The 21,160-nt window shown below is 44.9% G+C and overlaps 1 protein-coding gene across 1 annotated transcript; it reads left to right on the top strand.

The window, feature by feature from the left end:
- The first annotated feature begins 17,925 nt into the window (after window positions 1-17,925).
- On the top strand, window positions 17,926-19,761 carry LOC143429865 (transmembrane protein 164). Its single transcript, XM_076905688.1, has 5 exons — window positions 17,926-18,285; window positions 18,355-18,471; window positions 18,549-18,627; window positions 18,728-18,828; window positions 18,903-19,761. The coding sequence occupies exons 1-5, from the start codon at window positions 17,968-17,970 to the stop codon at window positions 19,182-19,184; spliced, it is 897 nt and encodes a 298-aa protein (XP_076761803.1). The 5' UTR covers window positions 17,926-17,967; the 3' UTR covers window positions 19,185-19,761.
- Window positions 19,762-21,160: the final 1,399 nt, after the last annotated feature.

Raw genomic sequence — 21,160 nt, 5'->3', positions numbered from 1 at the left:
GCTTTCGACTCCCGTTCCCGGTGCTGGGCGTCGGGACGTTGCAGCTGCGACAGCTGTTCACGTTGCGGCAACGTATCACTGATAACGGACACTTCTCTACCTGTTTTCGCGCCCGTTCACTAGCCTGAATAGTATAGCACACTGGGTGGACCGAGTTTGGTCCTTTGGTTCTCAGGTGGAAGCTTCGAATCTCGATAGAATGCCGGTGTTAGAGTCAGGATGCTCGATATTGGTAACGCGCGCGCGAAATTGTCAGCTGGTCGCCTGGCACAGTTCCTAGCGTCGACAACTGACAAGAGAGACCAACTACCGGCTACCGTACCACCGCTTTCGACGGGACACTATAGGATCGCGTTGGATCAGGAACAAATGGATCGATGTAACGAGAGATCATCTTTCAGCGTTGCGAGCCGTTCACCAGTTCACTGCCGCCGATTCGCGAAGGGGGGTAGAAGAACGATGAGACGCGGAACAGTCGATCACCTGCGTTTGGCGCGCGCATCACGCGGAAACGGTCGAACACCGACGAGTGTCACTGCACCGGGTGACTGTCGTCACGAATCACGATCCCGCCTCGATCACTTCCCAGAACCGAAGATCGTGCAGCCTCGAGTCCCCTATAGTAAAGCGTCGTTGCGACGCGCTCATTGTCACCCCCTTTAACCCACTCGACGTGTCCACCAGAAGGATCTCCGCTCGATCACTGTAAACATTCCCACTATCCTCTCACTGGTACGTATCCTGGTTTCACGGTGCGCACAGTACCCCAACCCAGCCGTGTCACATCTACGATCACGTGACAGGTGTGGTGTAGTTCCTGAAAACTGTACCGTGAACCGTACACCACCGTCGTCGTCGTCGTCGTCTCGCCCCAAAGCAGGCCACTCGAAACACGTTTCTCGATCAGATCGTGTCACGTGCACGAGGAAACTGAACCGCGCATCCCTCTCTCACCCACGGGCACTCCACTCCCCCCCTTCGTCCGCACAACATGACCCCCCACCCTCTCCTCCAAGGAACTCGCTTCCCACCCCCTTGTCGGACACTTTTTCCTCGCGACAGCGGGTTGCACGCGTGAAAGTCCGCGGGTGACGGCAGACGGTCCCGCTGACAATTCGCCCGGGCGAACCCCGCGGTGGTGAAAACCGCGAGAGGCAGAGGAACCAGTGAGAAGGCAGAGGCAGAACGGGCACGGAGAAACCCGGTGTTCGCCTGGTAGAAGCGTATCGTGTACTGGCGGCCCTGCCGGGCGTAGCATAAGTCAGGAGACCGTGGCATAGATCGGAACGGGGACCGGGTGGTGGAGGCGGCTGGTGGTGGTAAGAGCTCACCTCCTCGGCCAGAGGAGTAACCTCGACGCGATCCTCGGACCCAACGCCACCTTTTTACCCCTTTGAAATTGCCCCGTCACTTTTACGATCCCCTACCGCTGGCATGGCCGCGCCCACGAGGAGACCCTTTCGACCAATCGCGCCGCCAGCATGGCGCTAACCGACCCAACCCGAGCCGCTTTCACAGATACCATCGTGCGCGTTAAACGATTACACCTATTCCACCAGCCGAGCAGCCGTCCTTGTCCCGTCCGTGGGCCACTCCTACGCACCGCCGGCCGCTCTTCGTCCCGCTCAGGGTCGCGAGGCTGAGAATTTCGTTGGATCTATCCGATGTCGTTTGTAACGTTCCGACGAGGACTGCTTGTTAAGTTCGACTCTTGTCACGTTTTATCCGCGCATCTCCGCCGCCGGTCGCGATCGCTCGTGGGCAGTGGTAGTTCGTTGGTGGATTCTTTTTTATTTTTTCTACTTTCATTTTTGATGATCGTAGATCGAAGATGATGGAGGAATTCGGAGGATACGAAGAGTTAGTGTAGAATTTTTTTTTTAGCCGTAGGTTTTCGAGTTGGTGATCTCTAGGGACGTACAAGTAGTTGGATTCTCTTGGCACCAAAATGGAGAACAGGAAGCTCCGTTGTACGCTCGCTCCGTTACCAACAACTTGTTAATAATTATTATTCCGTTGGTGTGCTACACGCGTTGCAATTTTTCCTTGGAACTACATTTTTATGTAGGTAGTGTGGTATTAATGGTATTAACTCAATGTTTTTGTGTTTGGTGGCATCGTCATGCATGGTAATTGAAATCATCCGACGGATTGCAAAGTGCAGTTGCATTTACGATACAAACAATAATTCTGCTGGAAGATCGGCTATGTAAATCATTCGACATTTTGTATGAGTTGGTCTCCAACCAAACAACAATTTTATTTATTGGTTACCTAAATGGTACCATTAACTCTTAGCTGCATCGATTTTACATGTTTCATTCTAGTCGGAAATCTTATGAAAATTCATATTTCAGTCATTTTCCGAGGTCCACCAGTTACCAACGAGCATTCTCAGAGTTCGTGCGATCGTGACCAGCGCACTGTCCCTATCAAAACAGGATTCTCTTCGTGAGCGCAATCAGATTGCGAGACACGACCGATATCCGGCCGGTGTCCTTTGACACGCCACGCGATATCGAGGTGACATTACGCCCGAACCGATCGAGCCACGATCGCCAGGCACACGTTGCGGACATTTTTCAGCAATCGTAACCGATACCACGGCGGGCATCGAAAACGGAAACAGATTGCGAACAGATCGAAATGCCTCCGTGACATGCGATTCGACGGTCTGTTTTATCTTCGTCGTTTTAGATCGCTCGATACCAGGTCACAGGATGGTTCCTCTGTGTATCGTTCGTCGAAAGAAAAAGCTCGATGAGCGATACGGGGTAAAAACGCTTCTGAAACGCGTTTCGCGCGATTCCATCACGTGCAACGCCGACGTTGCATGCGCGGAGCGTATATAGGGATGTCTCGATCGCTGATCGTCGGGGGGTGAATACTATTTCGGCATGGTTGACGCCACTCGCACGCTAAACAGACTCGAAATCAGAAGGAGTCCATGGAAACGCGAAATAATTGCGGGACTTGGAAGTTTCTTTTCGAAATTCGGGTCAGTAATGCGTGCAGCGTATGATTTTCTTCGATTCTGGACAAGTTTCGACGCCGGTATTATCGTGGAACAGGACCAAAGTTTTTACTCGCGAACGAAGGGGAAGCAAGAAAAATAAAGCAGGATTATTACCTATGTTATTCGCGATAAGTAATCAACATTGTCGTCAGCGTCATTACGTAAAACACGTCCAGCGGCGGTTCGAACTTTTCAGTGTTTACGACGAATGGCCTTTTCCAGCGCTGCACATTCTGTGACGCAGTGGTACAATTATCTGAAAAACGTGTAGAACTAATTATAAGTTCCCAAGGTTTTTCCATAATTATTTTTGCCAGTAATTGCCTCCTGTTTCTTTATTTTCCATCGCATTTTTGCGAATTATTCCCTGGCAATTGTGCTGGTGCTTTCCGTTCGTGTATTTAATCAGCAAACGACGTGAACATTTGGCCAATAACCAAGAAAAGGGTACTCGTTGAATGCGGCAAATATCGTTCCGCAAAAAATTCGTTCGGAACAAAATGGATTCTTCCTCTTTTCCTTCAGAACGGAAGACTTCAGGCAGTGGTAAACGACGACCCTTTTTTAGCTGTTTACTGCCAAACGCTGGTGGTATTGTTTCAATAAGACGTTACACATCTTACGAAAAATCCCATTCGCGTTAAAAACTCATTTCACGCGTGCATTTCAGATATGGACGCCACCGTTGAAGGTGTTCCTTTACACGCAAGAAAAGCGTCGGCTACCTCAGCTGACTGTGTCTTTCGTTCTCGTCAAACCAACAACGACCCATTCTACTTTCCACCTTTCTTACGTTTTTAGATAAATTCGATCGTAGCTGCGCTTCTACTTATTTTATTTTTCACTCTTCAGGCTCTGGATGCTTTAATTTTCTACTTACTGAACCAATATCGCTACTTCCGCTTATCCCACACCCCATTTGTTTCGTTTCATCGACGTGGATCACGCGAATTTGGCCATGGATTTTCTTTACTTCCCCATTGAAATCGAATTCTGATATCTTACCTTGTCTTACGATTGCAATTAATATTATATTATGTCGATCCTGCATTATGGAAGAGGGCATCGAATCGTGTAGAATAGAAATGATTATGAGTTACTCTCCTGTCCGATGAATAATGGAAATTCAATTGTAATTGCGTTGAAAATCGAGGTATTACACGGACTCATTTACCGGAATATGTTAGAACTCGCCAGGCGTTACGTTTAGGCTTAACACGAGTCTAAATGAGTCAGTACATTATAAGTGCTCATCGGTGGAGATAATTAGAGCCAAATAAATTGTAGCGCTATCTTAATGGCTCAATTCACAATTTAGCACATGGTAACTACTTATCTATGGCATAACGAACGCAATACGCAAGTTGAAGGAATGCATAAAACATCCTCCACATTACCATACCCAAAAAACTTTGTACAAGTTAAACATTTGCAATATTACAACGTGAAATTAGAATTTTTATGGCATAAAACGTTGCACATCTTGTTTAATTCTTCCCAGCTAATCTCAACTGCAATCAGTATGACCCTCCCTAAAAAAAAACTTCAATACTTCATATTATCAACAAAAAAAATTCAAAAAAGCTAAATAAGAACCATCCACTTGCAAGAACGTGTCATCTCGAACAGAATTCTCGCGCCATCTGTCGTCGCTACAAGTCACCAATCTCCCTCCTGGTAATTGCAGAATTACCAACCGATAGAACGTGAACCGGAAGTCCGCTGTCCGCTGCCGGATATCAGTGGGAACCAACAGCCTCAGCTGAAGAAGAACCACCAAAAATACTCGAACAACTCGAGTTCCCGCGAAATTGCCATCGAATTCCTCGAGTTCCTTCGATTTGAGCCAGTCTCGCGTCTACCCGTGGTGGTTCCACACGGGTTGTTTCCGCGTGAAACGTGGCCGTGGCACGAAACCAGCCGATCTGTCGCTATTCCGTGCCACGGGAATAATGGACGGTGCTGTGCGCTTGGTTATAATGGGCCTGGGCGTGTGTGCAACAAAAGCCCCGGCTAACAATGCAAAACCGAGGCTTAATTAGATAAATCATTGTTTTGAGACGTAAACCCGCAATCAGGGCCTCCGCGTGGCAACGGGCGCAATTGATGCCGGCGATACCAGGGGGGGCCGCGACACGCCGCGCGCACCGTTCTCTCTCTCTCGCGTAATTGCGTGCTATGAATAATTACTCGAGGAACGGACGGGCAGGGGTAGTCAACCACCCGTAATGCTGTAAAACCGGGCTCGATACCGGCGAGAAACGGCGGGGCTTATCACCCGTGGGGCCGCGCCCGATATGCGATTACCATCGTCCTCTCGACTCGCGCATGTGCTAATCAAGTGCAACAAGCAACGCGGGCTCGTACGCGTTCTCCCCTCGGCTCGCTTAGGCTACCAGCCGTGGTTTTTCAGCCTCTTCTTCTGGTCAGTTCGTGCGTAATACGCGATGGACTATGGTGGTTGTTGTCTCGAGGGGGAAATCGGGGGTTGGACGAGGAATGGGTAAATCTGGGTGCTTCTGGTTGAAACTTGGGTTGAAATAAAAACGAGGGGGTTGGAGGATGAAAGCGAACGCTCTTGGTGCTTTGCGGATATGTTGTATTTCTCTTGTCGATTGGCAATGAGAAGTCGTACTTCTCAGAAGTTGCGTGTAGAAATGATAATCCTCTCACCGCGGAAATGTATCTCTAGGCACCGAGTTCCGCGAAAATCGAGCGATTCCCTATATGAATTTCCATCGTTACCCCGGGATGGTACTTCGTAATTCCTCGTTTCACTTCCGTGGAAACACCTGACCGAAGTTTCGCGTGTGGAATTGCACACCAAGCTTCTCCCTGACCAGTCTTAAACTCGACCTTACACAAAGCGAACGAAGGGCCACGGGTGCTAAGTATGCAAATGACAAACACCAGAGCGTGGCCTGGTTTTTTTTTCAGTGAATCAGCATCGCCATCGAAATTGCTCTCGCAGCGTACTCTCGTTTCTTGGAACCAAGAAACGTGAACCGCGGTGAGACCGTCGAATCGAGAGAACAGTGTCGTCCAATGGGGAACGGAGTAGACGTCATTAAAGCCTCCCCTGGCCTTGTAATTGCCGTCATTCTTCAAATTCAACAATCGCGCACTTTTCCATTTTAATTAAAATAATTAGCACGATAGGATCGGTTATTAGCGGGGACGTGGTTATTTTTATCAAACGGAGGAAAGGAACGAGGGCGGAAGGGAAGGCAGGAGGAGAGGAAGGGTGGGCGAGCGCGGAGGAGGAGATATTGTTTTGATGTCGGTCGCTAGAGCCGCTTGTCGTAAGTCAAAGGCAAGAGCGGCATGTCAAACGAAACATTGAACCGTGCCACCAACCGGACCCCCCTCAAATTAGCGGCAATGCTCGCTAGCGGCAGGTCTCGTTGCGGACATGCGATCATTGGGACAAGTAATACGCGGTTGGGGTACGTTGAACCTCGAAACGGCTCGCGAGGAATAATTTTAGATTCAGGGAATCACGGTGCTGCGACAATTCGAGGCGACGAGTGTTCGACCAATTTCGAATCGACACTGATTCGCCTGGCAGTGGATTAAGCGACACTGATGTCAGATAATCAAAGCATTCAGTCCAATATCGTTTCAATATTCTATCTTAGTCTTCTTCTTTCATACTTTTTGTGGACGTTGAAAATGTTGGACCAATTATTCCGAGAAGGGTGGTGGATAATTCCGTGGTATCGAAATCGCTGGAAGCCTTCATTCCTTGAAAATTCCGCGCTCGACCGTTTCACGGAATATCCCGAAGAACTCCCCGTAAGATCAAAGAACCGATCACCCAGAAAAGAGGAAGATCCGCGTCCCGTGGATACCACGTGGGCCAGAGTGTACACGCGTTAGAGAACGCCATCGAAGGCAGTATTACGTTTATCTAATTGCTCCGGGAGCAACTACCCGGCCAGGAGAAATATCATCGAAGCCCCGGGATACCGAACCGATGATTATCCTTCGAGAGGGCCGCGGAGAGCGCGCGTTACATTGTTATTATAATGAAACAAGGATAAATACAAGCCGCTGGTACACGTGATCGGTGCAATTACCTTCTTATGATGATTTTCGTGGCGGCGGAGCCCCAGCAGCCAGCCAGCAGCCGCCACAGTTCGCTCGGCCCTCGGAGAAATTATCAGAAATTATGAGCGAAGAAATTGGTAGCCTAGCCCGCGGTTGATTGACAGCCGGTCTGCCTGCCAGCTCACCCTGCCGTCTCCCCATTTAAACCTCCCCTCGTCGCCCCCCCCGTCTCCCTCGAGCTACCAACCTCTCCCGATTGTCCTTAAGGACCGACGGACCGACCATACTCTATGATCGCGAACCTCCACTCTTTCACTCCTTGCCTTCTTTACGAATGTTCGATTTGGTTCTTGACGTTCTTTTTTATGCTTTCACGGGTGTACGGGTCGTTTTCAGAGGCGGTGCTTTCGTTTTCGCGTCTGTGTCTTTGGTGCTCCAAGCGTGCTTGGATTTTCTGTGGACATCCAAGGATTGGGTTTCTTCGAGGAGTGGAACAGTTGGAATTTTGTTTTTAGATCGAATTTGAGATCGAACTGCACTGTGCTTTGTATAACATCTGTCGATGCGTCAGTTGAACAAAGTTCTATTAGCAAATTACCTAGGGGAAGTAGTTTGTTGGTGAAAAACCAGTAGAACGTTAGGTTCGATAATTTCGCAGTCAATCGGAGCAGACATCTGCGACGAGCAGACGTGGGTATTAAGCGCGAAAAAAATTTTAATGTAGCTAATCGATTCGCTGAAAACGAGTCGCCGACGCTCTGTCTCTCTTTTTTTCGCTTTGCTCATTTTGCATTCCCTTCCCCGCTCTCTCTCTCTTTCTCTCTGTTTTTTTATTCCTTTTTGTTAGTCCGTTTCATAGCGTTCGCCGCCGTGTTACACGAGCGCGGAAGAAACCGAGGAACCAAGAAGGAACATCGCTCGGTGTGCACGCGATGCGCATAATTCCGATAATCGACTCTATTTCGTACGCGTAGCGTTTCTTAATTGTTGTTTATTATCCCACCATAGAGATCCAGCCGCGATACAGGGATTTCAATGCTTCTCGAGCCGCTTCGCGTCGCGATTCCTCGCGAAATGGAAGTCTACGCAATCCCATCAACGCGGTTCGCTGAATTTCGAGATCTGATCCTCCGGTTCCGGATTTTCCGTGTATGAAATTCAAACTCTTTCGGGACTCGTAATTTTGCGTAACCTAGTGGGACGCGTACACGTTCGATCAACCCTGTTCCCGCTTTCCCTAACAACTCTCTGCGTACAGCAAAATAAAACATAAAAAATTACATATTTTCAATAAGAAATCTTTGCGTAATCGCAGGGTTTCCTTGTAATTGGATAAAATACGAGTGGTTCAAAGGGGATTAAGAAATATCTGGTGTAAAAAATCGGCAGAGCTCGCCATGGCGTCGAACCAAGAACAAGATGGCCGCGTCTGCATCGCGCTCCACTGCTTGCAATAATTAAAGCATTCATTCCTGACGCAAACAGTTCTCGCGAGGCTGGTTTCCTTTTCTCCTTATTCTTGGCACACCACGTTCCCGTTCAACATTCCTTTTTCCACCTGCTGACTCAACTGACTCCAAGTTCCATTTCCTTAATTTCAGAACCTTTGAAAAGATGGCAGGAACACGAACGAAATTACCTTTTCACCCATCAGCATGTACGCAAGAACCTCCTGATTACTCTTCGATTCCTTTGCGCAACTTCCGTGTTGTACAACTCCTAAAATTTCAATCTTGAACATTTACAATCTTTCTCACTAATGTACTTCATATATATAAAAAAAAATCCAATTTTTCGAAACGAAATCCAAACAAGAACCACGCGTAGACTCCGCAGTAGATTCAGCGCACCGCTGCGACACTGGTCAGACGTCAGCGGGGTTAAGTGGAGTAGTCCGATCGATGTCCGGGTTCAATTAGATTTCGGGCAGGGCCCAGGCGAAAGGGAACCGTCTGACCTGGACCATTAACGATGACTCGAGCTTCCACGGAATTGTACGCAGCCCCACGGATTCGTAGTAACCCTTTAACAGGCCAATTTCGCATTATAAAAGCGGCCAGGCGACGGTGCGCTTGGCAATGCCGCCGGTTTCTCCTCCTTTCAGGGAACCAACAGGCCGATCTTCTGTGCGAGAGCTCGATAAAGACCAACGACCATCGTTCAGTTTTCTGTGTACCGCGTGGCCCGGGGCGTTTATTAGGGGCCCCGGATTTTCGTCTGACCCGTCGTTTCAACCCTGACAAGGAAATCACTTTCAACGTCCAGGCTAATTTGGCCCCGATCGGGCCCCGATACAAATTTCTTCCCCCCCTCCTCGTCGTAAACGGGACGCTATAATTGCGCCAACGCTGCCCTCGTGGACCGTGAGACTCCCTCGGCCATCCTCCATCGAACTTTCGCTTGCGTTCATCAATTCTTCAACGCGTTTCATTCTGTTTTCACTTGCGAACCGTTTCAATCATCGATGCTCCCACTGTCCATCCTCGAAGTTAACTTATCGTCTTTATTCCTCTCTAAATACCTGCTGTATAATTTTGTCCTTTACCTCTACAGAATTCAGTGCGCAACAATCGTTCTCGCAGAAGAGACTCGACCGTCGCCCAATAGACACCGACTCCATCGATGTCAGAAGCTTCCGTTTCGTTCTTATATTGATTCCAACGAGAAACAGGAGAAGCACGAGCTTAATAACCGATCCGCGATGGATATTAGCAACGGGCCCGAAGGGTGGGGCTCGTAATTGCAACCTGGGCCAGGACACGGAGAGGAGATGATCGCTCCCATGCATCCCCCGAGTCGAACCGCGTTCCGACTGGTAGATCACGCCAAGCGAGAGCCTCCATGCACAGATACGCGCTGCGTCCCGCGGAGGAAACAGTGATGGCCGCCGCGAGCCAACGATTGCCCACGGACCGGATGCCCGCGAGAGGAATTCCCGAGCGGAGGTGCGATAATTAGTAAATTGAGCCCGTGTACGCCGTGTTACCGTCGGGATGAAAGGACCCGCGAGCTAAGCGGTCTCAAGGCCACCGCGCCGCGACGATTCCACGCCGATTCTTGGTACCATTGCGAATGGCGGCGAGCTCTCGCGATTATCGCGGCTTCCTGCCGCGGTTCGTCCGCTTCTGGGCTCGCAGGTAGAACATTCATCGCGATGGCCGTCGTTCGAGGTGTTTTTAAGACTGTTTCTTCTTGATCTTCAATCAGAATGTAAAGAAAATTAGTTAGACGCGAACGAAAGAGGATTTACGATAACTTGGTTACAAAACTACCGTCTCGTTGAAGCATCGTAGACGCAGATCGTGGATGCGAGGATTGGAAAGGACTCCGAGCGCACCTTCAACTATCGATCAAAAGCGAATCACGCCACCGTGGAAAAATATGGAAAATTACAGGCCTCCAATGTTAACCCTTTTGCCAGGCTTGCACATGATTCCGACTAATAAACGGTTTGCAGCTTGTTATTACGCGCTATCGCGGTTCGATACTGACAAACTAAAATTCCAGCTCGACGAAGGCATTCTCTGCTTCGCGACACCATCGCGGATTGAAATAGCGTGGAATTCTATGCGTATTTTAACGTTGTCAAGGTGCAAACTTATCGCGACGATACTTCCGTGTTGACGTAACGAGAAAGTTCCCGTTTCATTGTCTACCAACAAGATAAACGTACGAAAAAGAGATGGAGCAACGAAAAGGTTGCACAAGATTCCAAAGCGTCGCGAACCTACGTACATGCACGCGTTAATAATCATGATTAATCCACTAATTATCAACGAGTTCTTTTAATAGCCCGGTGAACGTTGCAACGTTTAATGACTAGTGTCACGGATGTCACGCTGCCCTAGTTCTCAAACAATTCAGTAACTAGCGATTGTTATACATAGTCTCTGGCCAGTCGAGGCTGTGCGCGAGTCTAAATTATCCTCGTGCAACAGATCAGAGAGATATTCCTCGTACCACACGGACCAACCCTTTTCCTCGCTCTACGACCAAGAAAAAGACCCTAACTCGAACCATTCCAAGCTTCTCGAACGTTGTAACAGTTTCAGAGTTTCGTATCGACACCTAAAATTGTATATTCCACAGCGTCCACGAAGAAACACGCGATTTCTCGCGGAACGTTAGCCACAGTTCGCGTTAAGTTTCAAGCAATCGTATTCAGAAACTCCAGCCTCCGTTCAGCTCTCTTTTCTCGAGGGTGCTCCTCCGTTTCGTGCGCGAGAACGCGACGGTGCGGATTCGCTTCCGAATATTTCCGTACGCGGCACTCCTAATGAATAAAAGATCCTTTGTGGATCACCCGTGGAAGAGTTCGAAATCGTTGGGTCGCTATCGAGAATGATTGCTCCTCGGGGATGCCGGTAGCCGCGGAGGCTATCACGCTAGCCAGGAGGGGTACGCGTATCCATCGAGCAGGGATCGGCCCATCCTAGACATGGACAGGCCAATTATTTGAAAATTACTCGAACCTATCCGCTTTCTTGGCCTCTCTTTCGAAACGGACGTTATTCCACACGCGAGCCCCATCATCGCCCACCATCCAGCAACCCTTTTGGCGAACCGAGCTCGATGTGGTCCCGCTTTTGTCATGTTTACTCGCTCGTTAAACTGGAAGCGGCTGGCAAAGAAGAATACTCGAAAGATTTCTCAAAGGAAATAGATTTCTTGTATTTTGAGATGGTTCAAGTGTCTTCTGAAGTTTTACACTGTGGCAACTGGTTCAGAAATTAGTCGAATGTACTTGTTTCAACAGTTGTAGCTGCAGGATACTAATCATTCTCGAGGCGGTCGTGCAACCATTGAGTAATTGCAAGCCGGAAACAAGGAGTCCCGTAAATGGCGGAAACGTGGAAGCTTCATTCCTGCTACTGTCTTATCTCGTCTTATTCCTCGATTAGGAAACGAAAAATAGTTGCGCTGTTACTCTCGTTTATATTCGTACACTCTGGAGGTGACTCAGTGCGTTCCTCGCGACGAACAGCCATTTCCTTTCTTCCTCTGTCGTCTCATTATCTAGCAGGACTATCTCCAGTCAGTGGAAAAGGTTAGACAACGACGACTTCCAAACGGAAGGTGAGCTTGAAACGCACGAAAAGTATAAAACCAGCGGTGGAAACGATGGATACGTTTTCAGAGGATCAAGATTAGCCCCTCCCGTTGTCTAAACCGCGGCTTTTCAGCGAAACGATTTCACCTGTCGGCGTTGTTCCGACGTGAATGCGACGCGATAACGAACGTGCTTAAATCGTGATTATCGCCCGCGCGCGTATGTCACAAGTGTATAAAAGTTAACAACGTTTAATAATGCACGCCGCCAGCCACGGTGATCCCTCGCCATCGATAAACGTCAGCCCGGTTAATTCTGCTTTCGAGACAGACGCAAAGAGGGACGGGGGTGTGTATCGATAACGTAACAACTGCGTATTCCCACGAATGCATACGGTTTGTTGCAACCAAAGAGAGAGAGAGAGAGAGAAAGAAAAAGAGGTGGAAAAATAAAGAAATTTTATCACACTCGAGCGTCGCGTCCTCTCGCCACGGTTTCGTCCGTTGCACGGAAATTGCTGGCACGGAATCCGCGGCTATAACGAGACACCGTTCGCTACTTGCTACCATTGCCGTTTATTACCCGTCATCCTGCTGAAATACGGCCTCCTAACGGGAGAGCTGGTTTAATGATCGAGCCATCTGATGGCAGTGGTTTCCGCTATGTACGATAACAGATTTCGTTGCTTTCGAGGTGCCTTGTAGTTGTATTAAATATTGCTCGAGGTTCGTCAACCCCTTCGCGAAACAATAAAACGTCGAAGAGCGCAGAACGAAGGTGACAAAGTCTCCTCGTTATTACTCCGCGTGAGAGAGTCGAAGGAGAAGCATTGAACGACGAGGAAAGGATGTCACCAAGGTACGACATCGTCTCGATTCTCATCGTCCAGCAAGTGGTTGCGTAAAACGTTTAATTCGTTCGTTAACTCGGCGAGAACTAGCCCGTGGAAAACGAATTTAGTCACGATACATCGTTTACGGTAAAAGCCTAATCGTAGCTACGAAATGCTACGTGTCCCCACTGCGATTCTGAGCCATGGTACCGCGTCCAGGAGGACGTGAAATCGCGATGGTACCACCGTCCACCATTGCGAGCCCAACTGCTTCGAGTCGAAGACTCGCGAATCGAGAAATCGTGTTCTTATTCGTGCGAACGAAAAACGAAGCGAGCTTGAGAGAAGAAGACGAGCAGTAGCGGGGAATGGAACACCTTGGACGACCTCCGTGGACCATGGAGATGCACGAAGAAGCGGGTGCAGTTTGCTGATGGGTCGCAACCGACGAATGGTGGAGTTTCCGTCGGGCCGTGACTCGCCTGCGAAACAGAGAGAGAGAGAGAGAGAGAGAGAGAGAGAGAGAGAGAGAGAAAGAGAGTGCGATGGATAGAAAAAAAGGCGGCCAGAAACGGAGGGAAAAAAATCGAGAAAACGGAGGAATGCACGCGACCAAGATGGCGGCGCATTGTGTACAATCGGTGGACAGGGACGGGAGAGGCACGAAACTGGAATGGAAGCCGGTGGAGAATGGGGATAATTGCGTTTGAAATGCAGCAAGGCTCCTCCCCTTATTCAAACCTAAAGGCTGCAACTGCAAGTGCCAAGCTGCTCGCTTTACGGCGCGCACACATGACACGTTCGACCACTGCCGGACCGCTCCGCCTTGAAACGGCACGCGTGTCGCGTACGCGTGAGCTTGCGATCGAGAGGGACGCGGCGGAGAAATCTGGCCAGCCCTTCGGTACTTCGATCGATCACCGTTCGCACCAGCTAATTTAAATGTTAATGTCTTCTCACGGGTACAACAAAAGTTACAACTCTGGAACATGCTCGAAGAAGAAAACTTTGTAAAGCTGATGCGAAGGTAGAGAAAGCGTGTAGTTGTGGTATTAAGGTGGCGATATAATGCAATTCGAATACAGTTCCACATGAAAGAGTTTCTAGCGTATTGGAAGAGGTAGTTTAGTATTTTACTTAAGCGATGTGTTAACATATTCGATCGTTCTCCTTTGCTCGATCGATTAACATTGGAAATTGCTAAAGAACCATTTATTTTAGCAATTATTCTCCTGATTATTCATTTACACGTTGTATAAGCGTCGAACTACGCTTGTGTATAATTAAATGGACATTTCACAAGTCGTAATACATGTTAATCAGCTTCCAACGATAGAAATATGAACGAAAAGAATATAAATTATAATTGACAACTTACAACGCGTAAAATAAATTATCTAGGGATCGCTTTATAAATTATTACTCGATTCGTAGTATTCTTTTTGGCGGATAAATTTAAAATATATCTTCGTTACCCATGGCGCCATCTCTGTAGAAAGTGCTGAAACTGATCGCACATCGTTATCGACAGCGAAGCAAACTAGTGAACAACTAGTGGCTCATCTCTTCAACATGTGCTTAAACTTAAAGTACTCTTCAAAACGATGCTGCCACAAGTAGTTTGCTAGTTTACTTTGCTGTCGATAACGATGCGCGACTAGTTTGAGCACTGACCAAAGAGATGGCACAGCGAGTATACTTCACTATCGATATTCAGGGAAATTTGAACAGTAATTACATATTATAATTAACTAATCGTTTCTTCTTTCTGTCACAGATGCCAGGGAAAGAAGGAAGGACCCAAGGAATCTCACCAAACAATCAATATTCATTAAAATGCAAAGTATTCTTACATTATTATAATCTTTATAATTGCAAAATGCAGTACATTGTAATTTATTGTATATTCTACGTTTATTAGTTTAAATAAATTGATTTAAACGAAATGCAAAGCTTTATCATTCTCCTTTCAGTCAGAATCCGTTACCAATTCCTTTTCCTGGTCATTTTCATCAATTAGAATAAGGTAGTTAGATGACAGAACAAGAAAATGAGTAGAATAGGCTTTAATTCCAGGAATATGACGTCACTTCCGGGAATCGTCGAAATTCTCGGAATTCCCGGTGACGTCATTTCCAAGAAGTGGCACTTTCGGATACCTCCTCACATGTTATGTTCCCCTGATACATTGCCAATTTTTCGATCGAAAATCTTAAAATCCGACTTTGTATCAGGAGAACATAAGTGGTGAGGAGGTATGCCTGCCACTTCCAGGAAAATGACGTCACTTCCAGGAATCGCCGAAATTCCTGGAATTCTCGATGACGTCATTTTCCTAGAAGTGGCACGGATACCTCCTCACTACTTATGTTCTCCTGTTACAAAGTCGAATTTTCAGGTTTTCGATCGAGAAATCGGCAATGTATCAGGGGAACATAACATGTGAGGAGGTATCCGAATAGTGCCAGTTCTTGGAAATGACGTCATCGAGAATTCCAGGAATTTTGGCGATTCCTGGAAGTGACGTCATTTTCCTGGAAGGGGCAGGCATACCTCCTCACTACTTATATTCTCCTGTTACAAAGTCGAAAATTTAGGTTTGAGATCGAAAAATTGGAAATGTAACAGGAGAACATAAGCAGTGAGGAGGTATGCGTGCCACTTCCAGGAAAATGACGTCACTTCCAAGAATCGCCGAAATTCCTGGAATTCTCGCTGACGTCATTTCCAAGAAATGGCACTATTCGGATACCTCCTGACATGTTATGTTCTCCTGATACAAAGTCGGATTTTCAAGATTTTGTTCGAAAAATCGGCAATGTATCAGGAGAACATGACGTCTTAGGAGGTATCCGAATAGTGCCACTTCCAGGAAATGACGTCATCGAAAATTCCAGGAATTTCGGCGATTCCTGGAAGTGACGTCATTTTCCTGGAAGTGGCAGGCATACCTCCTCACCACTTATGTTCTCCTGTTACAAAGTCGGATTTTCAGATTTTTGTCGAAAAATCGGCAATGTATCAGGAGAACATGACGTCATAGGAGGTATCCGAATAGTGCCACTTCCAGGAAATGACGTCATCGAGAATTCCAGGAATTTCGGCGATTCTTGGAAGTGACGTCATTTTCCTGGAAGTGGCACGCATACCTCCTCACTGCTTATGTTCTCCTGATACAAAGTCGGATTTTCAGATTTTTGGTCGAAAAATCGGCAATGTATCAGGAGAACATGACGTCATAGGAGGTATCCGTAATGTGCCATTTCTTGGAAAATGACGTCATTTCCGGGAATTTGCAAGATTTAAAGTGTCTAGGACTATTTTTTACGAGATTTCTTCCGTTTTAAGGATTGGAAATGGTTTCTCTAGGTGTGCTGGGCAGGTTCTTAAGTAATTAAACAATTAATTATTATTCAGGAAGCATTTATTTGAATTTTTAAAGGTTTACAGACTGTACAATCATTCTTACAAGCTAATTATTACAAACTACAGCCTACAACTATATCTTATGTTAATTTATAATATAAGTATATAAAAATATATATTATACATCAGGTTTGAACCATTTCTTGAAGTTCCTCTTTAATGCTGCTGTACGGGGCCACAAACCATTGAAGTTGCCGATTAATCTTGCAAAAGCACAATCTCCAATAATTTGGAAGTAGAAATTACTGATTATCAATTCCATATTGCAACACCTAACTGAATTACAAATTGTATAAAATAATCATTTCAAATTGTAGCCAAAAAGTTAACTTCTCACTCACCGAAGTTGCATTTCTCTCCAAGAGAATACAATCGCTCTGCAATGCCTCTGCGTGTCCGCGAAAGATGCGGGAAACCTGTACACACAATTACATACTTTTAATTAGATTTCTTTCCTGCAATTATAAGCTAACACTATACGAGAAGAATATTTTACTGTAAAGTGACAAGTTTTAATTACATTGTCGAGTATTCCAAGTTTATCGCGTGTTTATAAATGTTTTAAACAATATATTACTGAAATGTACATAAACTTACAATTTTTCAATTTAAAAAGTTCTCTTTTTTCTCTGTGGCGCCATCTCTCAGAAATGTGCTCAAACTGTTCGCGCAGCGTTATCGACAGCGAAGTGAACTACTGAAATACTGGTGACGCCATCTCTCAGAGGAACTCTCAACTTTAGTTCACTCATTTTTCGTATAGATAGTGCCAGCAGTCTTTTAAGTAGTTCACTTCGCTGTCGATAACGGTGCGCGAACAGTTTGAGCACCTTTCGAGAAGATGGTACCACAGTATATAAAAAAAAACTTTTTCAAAATGATATTTATTCCGCTATAGTGCAACTTGAAATAAAAGAGAAAACAGTAAAGGAATCTAGAAATTATTAAAGACGACCTACGGTAAATCACTTGCCATTTGCTGTCTTTCAATATCGAGGAGAGACATTCGTGCAGAAATATGTTCGAAGTAACTCGATTTTCCTTATCAATCGATCGACGACTGGCAGTGTCATTCCACTATTATTGTTGAATATTCTCGTTTTATTCGTCTATTGGAATAAAACAGTGGAACGATTCAGCAGAGATAACGAGTTATCATACGTATAGATAATATATAGGTAAGAGGCGACTATAGAACGCGCTAGTCTACCGGAACGTTGCCCAGTGTGCGATGCTCGTTGATACTTAATGCAGTTTGTAACAGGCTGCATTTCAGCTCGAAGTGTTCCATCGTTTTAGTATCAGATCAAAGAGAAACAGACGTACGTTCGCTACGACCGATTCCTCATTCACCGTCTCCTCTCTCGGTTTCCGCGAATCGATAATTTACACTTTCCGATATGACATTCAAACGTGACAAGTTCTTCGAGTCACTGACATGCTTAGCCGCGAATTAAACATCTCTTATCAAACGATAATCTGAATTGTCACCGCTCGAAACCGATCCTCGCGGGTATCTCACGCTTGAACGTGGTCCAGAAACGTTTAATCACACGTTTCCTTCGATTTCAGTGTTGCACAGAGTTTGCAGCGATGTTCGAATGGGCATACGATGGCGTAAACGCTTCGATACCGCGTAACGTGGGCCCTGAGTGCGCAAACTACATCAGCCTGAAGCAGAGGATAATCGAGACAGTATTCGCCTCAGTAGTTATAATATGCCTTCTGATATGGGGCTACAGACGGATGAAATTGCCAGCCAAAGTGTCGTACGAGAACCATGATCGTCTTGGCAAAAGGATCTTATTAATTGTCATGACGTTGGTATTAGGAATAGAGATAGGTTTCAAATTTACCAGCAGGACAGTAGTGTACATATTAAATCCTTGCCATATAACCACAGTGACGCAGGTAAGACGATCCAGTATCATTGGAATCTTAACAAGAATCTTCTAACGTATAGCTTCCTTTATAATTCAGCTGTATTTGCTGGCGGCGGATCCTAGCCCCACGGTCACAGCTATCTTTAGGATACACTTGAACTTCCTGAATGGTCCACTGTTGGCGTATTTATTTCCAGAAACAGAATCTCGCAGAGTGAGTTGTTATTCCTTATCAGCAAACGTGTTTGATTTCATAATAGTTCACACTGATACCTGTGTGATTTGTTTCAGATATTTGCGGACAAAGCAATGTATTATATTCAACACGGTTTAATGGTAGTAATACCGTATTACTTGCTAAGGATTGGAGGTAGCTGGAAACCTTTTCCCTTTAACTTTGTTACGTAAACTACCTGTAAAGGTATAGAACAAAGCTCCTTATATAATTGCAATTCAATTTCAATGTTCAGGTGTTTATAATGTTGAGCCTCTATCGGATATGAGCTGGTGTGTTTTCAGCTATGGGTTGAATTTAATTTATCATTTCTGGATCCTCCAGATTCTCGCCTTGGTGCGTGTTCTCTCACGTTTCTATTTATGTCCGTCCGTGTTTATTTAACGTACTAATTTGTTTCATTTTTTTAGCCCATACAAGTGAATCTGAGCCACATACTGTGCGCAGCTATGCTAGACCCGTTCGGTGGTCCGTATTATCGGCTGTGGACGATTGTTCATCAAGGTTTACTATGCCCGTTACTATGCAAACTGTTTTGCTTCGCATCTGATTTCTTCTTGACGAAATGTCCACTTACTAAAGTAAAACCGACACTCGAGTGCGTGCTTCCTAAGAGAAATAAGTTGAACGAGAACGCGAAACCTTGCGAGGATTCGAACACCTCGGGGAATGGACACACGCATGTGAATTAGATCAATATTTTCTAAATCAACTCAAGTAAGTACTTGGCGGATCAAAGATAAATAGACAAATTTATATAATATGTCAATAATCAAATGAGAGAGTGAGTGAGAGCGAGAGAGAAAGAGAGAGAGAGCGAGAGAGCCAACTGTTTTGCATTTGTACGCGTACATTTGTAATTGTACAGTCGTTGCCTGTAAAAGTTACAGGTACTTTTTCAAGTAAAAATACGTTTGTAGCTATTCTTTCGCACTGTACATCTTGTATACGGTGAAAATAGAAACAATACAAGGTAAACTATATAATGATAACAATTATAGGCATTTATAAATTCAAACGGAATTCTAAACAGTTGCTACTATCACTGTGTAGCGCGTTTCTTTGTCTTTAGAGCTCGCTGATCATTTAGAAGATCCGAATGTTTCGCATTCGAGAGAAAGGGTAAAACTGTTAAATTAATCGCACGTACAGATTTCCAATTATTTCCTTTCCGCGATAGTTAGATTATTTAATCGCATTGCGGTCCTAATGCTTGTCCTATCCATGCAGTACCTGTTTATAGTTAAAAGAGAAAGTCGAACTATGAACTTTGCCCTTTATTTTACGCTTGTTACTATATTCCGGCAAATAGTATATTTATTACTATATTTTTAAGTACCTAATTACATTTTATCACGCTAGCGGACAGTAACAATTTCAATGAGCTGCAAAAATAGGCAGCTAACCATTACTTTAAAATGCATAGTAATGAAAACGATTAACGTTGTATAAAATTAAGCGAGTACGAATTGGCTTTAAATTTTCAATACTATAGCATCCACGTCTGCAAACGTGTTAAGGTATAATCTTTATTCCAAAAGTACCTTGGTCGTAAAGGTACTTTATTGTGATACACGTTTATATAGGATGATCAATTGCATTATGTGATACAGAACACAATATGAATATGTTAACAAATAATGAAGTCACTAGCTTACTCTGTTAAACAGTATGTACATAAGATACATCTAATTATTATTAATTATGCAACGTATACAAAAATTATATCATATAATTTCACACCAGCTGCCAAGAATTTTACTTCTCGCAATACAGTTTCTTACACGATAATTTGTTCAACAACATATGGATATACCAGAATGTTGCTTTACTTACAATTTTATTTTACTTATGTTCAAAGTAAACTAAAATTGTCTTTATGTTATAAAACGAATATTTGCTCATATAAATTGAATTAATAGATTTAAACCACAACAAACTATTTTTAATGATTATGCTGGTATGGCCTAACAGCAAAGACATTTATTACATAAAATTATCTTTTACCTTCTATTAAAAATAGTGAAAATTTTATTGTAAAAACAACATTGTACTTGTAAATTAATGCAGTCCATGATTAGGTCTAGATAATAAATGATTTCCATGTTTTAGCATCACTAATTAACACCTATGATCTATGGATTTTACAATTAGCTGACCTTTATACAAATAACTCTGCAACAATAGTCAAACTTTATTTGCATTTTATTTGCATTCACAAAGGCCTTGCAAAAGTTTTACTTCAATTCTGAATATAGTACGGTAAATTGTATGGAAAACAATTGATAATATTTATCAAGAATAATAATCATTAAAATAATGCCACGCAACAAGAAACATTTCACTTGCAGTTAATGCAAGTTGAAGAGAAACGCAAAGAGCTGTATCACAAATGTGCTATCAATTACCGTAAGTTCCCTAGCAAAGTTAATAGAAGAACAGGAAATAGAATTAAGGTACACTACGCGTTACGTACAGAAGGGATCACGCGTGTTACATCTACGTCTCTCCAAAATCGTAGCTCTGTCATCTCACGAAGTACAATTTGGATAATTATAAATAACAAGTATCGTGCATGTGTAAGATTCATTGTCTTAATGGATCGTTTAAAGTTGAGTCCGGCATCTAGTCAATAATTAAGGCTTGAACCATTGCGACATTGAATCCT

This window comes from Xylocopa sonorina, chromosome 12 (assembly GCF_050948175.1).
Source record: "Xylocopa sonorina isolate GNS202 chromosome 12, iyXylSono1_principal, whole genome shotgun sequence".
NCBI lineage: Eukaryota > Metazoa > Arthropoda > Insecta > Hymenoptera > Apidae > Xylocopa > Xylocopa sonorina.
This window is presented reverse-complemented; position numbering and strand designations above follow the sequence as displayed.